Source organism: Nicotiana tomentosiformis, chromosome 1 (genome assembly GCF_000390325.3).
Source record: "Nicotiana tomentosiformis chromosome 1, ASM39032v3, whole genome shotgun sequence".
NCBI classification, from domain to species: domain Eukaryota; kingdom Viridiplantae; phylum Streptophyta; class Magnoliopsida; order Solanales; family Solanaceae; genus Nicotiana; species Nicotiana tomentosiformis.
Genome location: NC_090812.1, coordinates 134,314,276 through 134,321,016, shown reverse-complemented (window position 1 = coordinate 134,321,016; position 6,741 = coordinate 134,314,276). Strand labels below are relative to the sequence as shown.

At 40.6% G+C, this 6,741-nt stretch overlaps 1 protein-coding gene across 1 annotated transcript; it reads right to left on the bottom strand.

The window, feature by feature from the left end:
- Positions 1–1,085: 1,085 nt before the first annotated feature.
- On the bottom strand, positions 1,086–4,049 carry LOC138910113 (uncharacterized). The gene is made up of 4 exons (XM_070201337.1): positions 3,724–4,049; positions 3,069–3,251; positions 2,451–2,622; positions 1,086–1,454 (listed from the first exon to the last, which is right to left on the bottom strand). The coding sequence occupies exons 1-4, from the start codon at positions 4,047–4,049 to the stop codon at positions 1,086–1,088; spliced, it is 1,050 nt and encodes a 349-aa protein (XP_070057438.1).
- Positions 4,050–6,741: the final 2,692 nt, after the last annotated feature.

The window sequence follows — 6,741 nt, the reverse complement described above, 5'->3', positions numbered from 1 at the left end:
ACAAGTACAATTAGGGGAAATTCGTATGGCAAGAGCTATTACAAGGACAATCCAACCTTTCCTTCAACTAATTCAACAACAAAATTGCCCATGGTTGTCCAACAACTTCCCCACAATCCCTATTAGCTCATGCATGTGGTATGTCTACATCCATCATCCATAACCATCCCAAAATTCAAAATTTGAGGGTTGGGGAAAGGAATTCTTACCTTTTTGAAACCCTAGCAAGTCCCCTTTGAAGAAATTCCAAGGCTTGATCCAGGTTGGGTAGTGAAATTCTTGAATTCTCCCCTTTCTCTCTCTCTCTAAGATATCTCTCTTCTCTCTCTAAAATACTAGGTAGTCCCTCAAAAATGACCCATAAGGCTAAATAAAATGTACGGGTTATAAAATTAGAAAAATGAAGCCCCGATGTCTGCGGTCCGATATGCGACCGCATAACACTTTTGTGGTCTGCAAAATGTACCGCATAAATGGCCCTTAGGAACTGGGCATTTCTGCTTCACTCTGCGACAGGTCTGTGGTCAGATAATGCGCCACAGAACTCCTCTCTAGAAATTTTTATGTTGGATCTACGATGGATTGTACAGCCCACAAAATGATTATGCGGCCGCATAATGGACCGCATAATGGTCCTAAAATTAGCTTAAGTCTATGCTTCATTGTGCGGCAGATCTGTGGTCCCAACGCACCATTCAACCCAAAAAGTCCATCGTCGCGAAGAATTTCTACAACCCTCAAATACATTACTCTACCCCGGTGCCACGAAACCCTGGGTTTTAGGTGAAATTTTTTTCGGGGCCTTACGTCATCCCCCTCTTAAGTTCATTCATCCTCGAATGAGGGTCAAAATCCACCATAGCATCTAATCTGACTTAACTCTTACTTCCATCTATCAGAGAATCCTAGAACCAGTCCTAACAACATAACCATATCACAACAATGTAAGACAACATCTGCCACAATGCCATAAACAATATATTACCAAGAAGGAGTATCCTTAACATAAGTTGTACAGGGGAAACATAGTTCATAGAAGGTGGACTCCTAACATTTTCATAGAACACATCTACCTAAATACATAATTATTCATACAAATGAGGGTACTTCCTCATCATCTCTTCCTCGGCCTCCCAAGTGGCCTCTTCAACCTGTTGGTTTCGCCATAGCACTTTCACGGAGGCAATTTCTTTATTTCCCAGCATGCGGACCTGTCTATCAAGAATGGCAACTGGAATCTCTTCATAAGTCAATTCCTCATTAACCTCAATGGTCTCAACTAGAATAATAAGCAACGGATCTCTAACCACCTTCTTCAACATGGATACGTGAAACACCGGATGCACTAAAGACATCTCTGGAGGTAGTTCTAGCCTATAAGCCACCTGACCAATCCTATGAATGATTCTGTATGGCCCGGCATACCTCGGACTCAATTTTTCTTTCTTACCAAACTGCATTACCCACTTCATGGGGGAAAGCTTTAAGAATACCCAATCATCCTCTTGGAACTCCAAATCTCTACGACCAATATCCGAATAGGATTTCTGACGACTCTGAGCAGTTTTCAACCTTCTCCATAGCCTGATGCACGAGGTCTGGTCCTATCAACTCTTCTTCCCCAATCTCGAACCATCCAATGGGAGATCTACATCTCCTGCCATATAGAGCCTCAAACGGTGCCATCGGAATGCTAGCGTGATAAATGTTGTTGTAGGCAAATTCTATGAGCGGAAAATGATCATCCCAACTACCCTTGATATCAAGAAAACAAGCGCGCAACATATCCTCTAGCGTCTGAATAGTCTGCTCTGTTTGCCTGTCGGTCTGTGGGTGAAAGGCTGTACTAAGATTCACCTAGGTACCCAAACCTTGCTGAAATTTCTTCCAAAAGTTAGATGTGAACTGTACCCCCCGATCAGAAATGATTGAAACTGGAGTGCCATGCAACCTGACTATTTCCTTGATATACAATTGAGCATGCTGTTCTGCTATGTCGGTAGCCTTAAAAGGTAAGAAATGTGTTGATTTTGTGAGTCGATCCACAATCACCCAAATCGAGTCGAACTTGTGAGGAGTACGAGGTAGCCCTACTACAAAGTCCATGTTGATCATCTCCCATTTCCACATCAAAATTTCTATGTTCTATTCCAACCCACCGGACCTTTGGTATTCGGCCTTCTCTTGCTGACAACTTGGACATCTTTCCACAAAGTCCGCTACATTCCTCTTCATATCATTCCACCAGTAGACTTCCTTAAGATCATGATACATATTTGTAGAACCTGGGTGTACGGAATACCTGGAAGTGTGAGCCTCAGTCATGATTCTTTCCTGGAGACCATCTATATTTGGGACCCATAATCGACCTTGGTACCTTAGTGTAACATCATCCATGCAAGAGGAAAAGCCATGGTCTTATGTTTATGAATTCCTTCCTTCAACTATACCAACAACGGATCATCGTACTGCTTCTCCTTGACTTCCACAACAAGCGATGATGTAGCCCTATTTTGCACAATCACCCCGCCTTCACTAGAGTTCGCAAGACGAACTCCCAAGCTGGCCAACTGATGAACCTCCCTGGCCAACGACCTTTGATATGCCTCCAAGTGAGTCAAACTGCGCATAGATTTTCGGCTAAGAGCATCAGCCACAACATTAACCTTCCCCGAATGATATAGGATATCGATGTCGTAATCTTTGAGTAACTCAAGCTATATTCTCTACCTCAGATTCAATTCCTTCTGTTTGAAAATATATTGGAGGATCTTATGGTCCGTGAATATATCCACATGGATCCCATACAAATAATGACGCCAAATCTTCAATGCAAAAACAACTGCCGCAAACTCTAAGTCATGTATTGGATAATTCTTCTCATGGTTCTTGAGTTGCCTAGAAGCATAAGCTATTACCTTGTCATGTTGCATTAATACACATCCTGTTTGATTATCGAAGTATCACAGTATATCACAAACCCATATGTACCTTCTGGTAGGGTCAACATCGGTGCCGTAGTCAATCTCGATTTCAACTTTTGGAATCTCCTTTCATAAGCATCTGACCATTGAAACTTAACTGTCTTCTGGGTCAATTTAGTCAACGGAGAGGCAAGAGTAGAGAACCCATCCACAAACTTTCTATAATATCCTACTAAACCCAAGAAACTGCATATCTCTGCTGGAGTTGTAGGTCTAGGCCAATTCTTCACAGCTGCAATCTTCTGAGGATCAACCTTAATTCCTTCTCTGGAGACGACATGACCAAAGAATGTGACAGATTCAACCCAAAATTCACATTTCAAAAACTTCGCATATAACTAGTGATGACGTAGAGTCAGTAAAACTGCCCTGAGGTGATCGGCATGGTCCTTTCGATTTCGTGAATATACCAGAATATCGTCAATAAACACTATCACAAAAGAGTCGAGGAACGGCTTGAAAACTCGGTTCATAAGATCCATGAATGCTGCTGAGGCATTTGTTAGCCCAAAAGACATTACCAGAAATTCAAAGTGCCCATACCGGGTCCTGAAAGCTATTTTAGGAATATCTTGCTCCCTGCTCTTCAATTGGTGATACCTGTATCTTCAAAATCAATTTTGGAGAAGTACTTAGCACCTGTAACTGGGCAAACAAGTCATCTATCCTTGGCAGTGGGTACTTATTTTTGATCGTGACCTTGTTGAGCTGCTGATAGTCAATACACATTCTCAGTAACCCATCTTTCTTCCTTACAAAGAGAACCGGTGTGCCCCAAGGAGACACACTCGGCCGGATAAAACCCTTCTCGAGCAAGTCCTTCAATTGTTCCTTTAGTTCCTTCAATTCTGGCGATGTCATTCTGTAGGGTGGAATTGATATAGGTTGTGTGTCTGGCATCACATCAATCCCAAAATCAATCTCCCTGCCCGGTGGGATCACATGGAGCTCATCTGGAAAGACCTCCAGAAATTCATTCACAACAGGCACAGACTCAAGTGTAGGTGCCTCAACATCGATGTCTGTAACCCAGACCAAAGGGTAAATACACCCCTTGTTGATCATCTTCGTGGCCTTAAGGTAAGAAATAAACCTACTCTTTGGCACCATATTGTAACACCCCGAAAAATTTTGAAGAACTTAAGTGTAAAGCTCAGTAAAATTTGCAAAGAAAATAATGTTTCATGGTAAAATTTGCAAAGAAAATAATGTTTCATGGTGTCACAAGCTCGCCGCGGCTCGAACCTTTTGGGTTGAACAATGCACGGGAAAGTAAAGGAATATTTTTGGTGGAACTGTGCATTTCTGCGGTCCATTATGCGACCGTAGAATCACTCTACGGACCGCATAATGGCCGCAGAGTGACGCAATTATTTGGGTCAGTTGGAAGCAATTATGCGGTCGACTATGCGACCGCATAACTGTTATGCGGTGTACTATCCGACCGCAGAACAGTTATGCGGACCGCAAACTCAGGCAGATTTTTGGTCATTTTGGACACCAATTATGCAACCGATATGCGGTCCGCATAACTATTATGCGGTCACATATGCGACCGAAGAACCTGTTCTAGAGCTTTATTTTTGGGTTTTTAAAACCCGACCCTATTTCGTTAAATACACGCAAAGGGTCATTTTTGAGCAAATATTCTGATGTTTTAGAGAGAAGGGAGAGTGTTTTAGATATAGATAAAACCCTAGGCTAATTATTCATCAAGCCTTGCTCAAATCTTGGAAGATTAACAAGGGAAACCCACAAGTTCTTCATCTAAGAGCTAAGGTTCCATACCCTAGTTTTCAATTTCGAATTTGGGTAGAAGACGGTTGATTAGGAGTATGATTCATGGGTATAAGAGTATTATTTATACATGCATGTAGCAATAAGAATTGTGGGAAGATTGTTGAACTTAAATAAGTAAGGATTGGGTTGTGGAGTGAAGGAAATCTTGTAGAAGAACCTTGTGGTTAAATTTGCACACCTAGTATTTGATACAATGCTCAAATGAGCTGAGACCATGAATAGCTTCCTAATTATGGTTCAATTTTGTTATGTCTCAAATAGATTGGGATTGCTAGAATTTCTAGAATGTTGTAGTAAATTAAGGAATGCTCAATTGAGGTATGTTGGCTAAAATTTCTCTCTTGGAATTGAATTCCATAATGTTACCATAAGTTTCAAAGTATGGGTTGCGTATTAAAATGTTGTGTCTTTGAATCGTATTTCAAATGAAAGCTAGTATACCAAATTGTGTGAGAAAGATTATGAAATAAGCTTTGACTCAACTATTCCAAAATTGACTTCGACAATATAATCGGCTAAAAGTTTATGAACTCAAGTGGTGCCCATATGTGGCTGTTTTAGCTAATGCTATGCCTTGTAAGTAATTTTCAATGTGCTTTGCATTCTTACATATTCGTGATTGGAAATTGTGTATGATTTTAATTTGTGTTTCGATTGCCAATCATCTTACTCCATTTATTGAAAAGGAATCGATTATGTTTAAAGCCTTCATTACTAATGAACCTAAAGTTGTGATTTCCGAAATATTCTACTTATTGATAATTATGATGATGATCTATGAAAGGGAAGAAATGAAAGTGTGGAATATAAAATACGGCCATTGCGCCATGAATAAAGAATCATATGTTTGTCCAAGAGAGCCAATGAAATAATAATGTTGTAAGTGGTTGAAAGTACGGATTAGGTGATATGTGATGTGAAAGGTTATGAGATGTACGTATTTGTACTTTTGTTTCAAATTTGTAATGAAACCCTATGGACGGTTTATGAAACGCATAGGTATATTGTGTTATCCCCTATGGACGGTCTATGAAACACATAGGTATATTGTGTTATGAAATCCTGTGGACGGTCTATGAACGCATAGGTACATTGTGTTATGAAATCCTTTGGACGGTCTATGAACGCATAGGTACATTGTGTTATGAAATCCTATGGACGGTCTATGAATGCATAGGTACATTGTGTCAGGAAACCCTATGGACGGTCTATGAAACGTATAGGTGTATTGTGTTATGAAACCCTATGGACGGTCTATGAAAATGCATAGGTATATTGTGTTATGAAATCATGTGGACGGTCTATGAACGCATAGGTATATTGTGTTATGAAATCCTATGGACGGTCTATGAACGCATAGGTGCATTGTGTTATGAAATCCCGTGGACGGTCTATGAACGCATAGGTGCATTGTGTTATGAAATCCTGTGGACGGTCTATGAACGCATAGGTACATTGTGTTATGAAATCCTGTGGACGGTCTATGAAACGCATAGGTACATTGTGTTATAAAATCCACTATGATATGAAATCCTATGGACGGTCTATGAAACGCATAGGTGCATTGTGTATAAGAGGTATATGTACGGTATGAATAAACACTGTGGACGGTCTATGAAACGCATAAGTGTATAATATGATATGTGAATACTAAGGACGGTCTAATGAGACACATTTTTAATGCAGACAATAGGTGCCCCTTTTGTTGTCCTTGTTTGTACAGGTTGTTTCAGTTACATTATATTATGTGTTCCGCGTATAGATCATATGGGCATTCTATTTTGAAAGAGGATTTCTAGCTATACATACTAGTGCTATTCGACAGTACTAACGTCCCTTTTGCCGGGGGCGCTGCATCTTTAATGGATGCAGGTGGTTCCACAACAGGTGGCATTGATCAGTGATAGCAGTACACTCCTTTCAGCCGATTTGGTGAGCCCCACTTCATTTCAGGGTC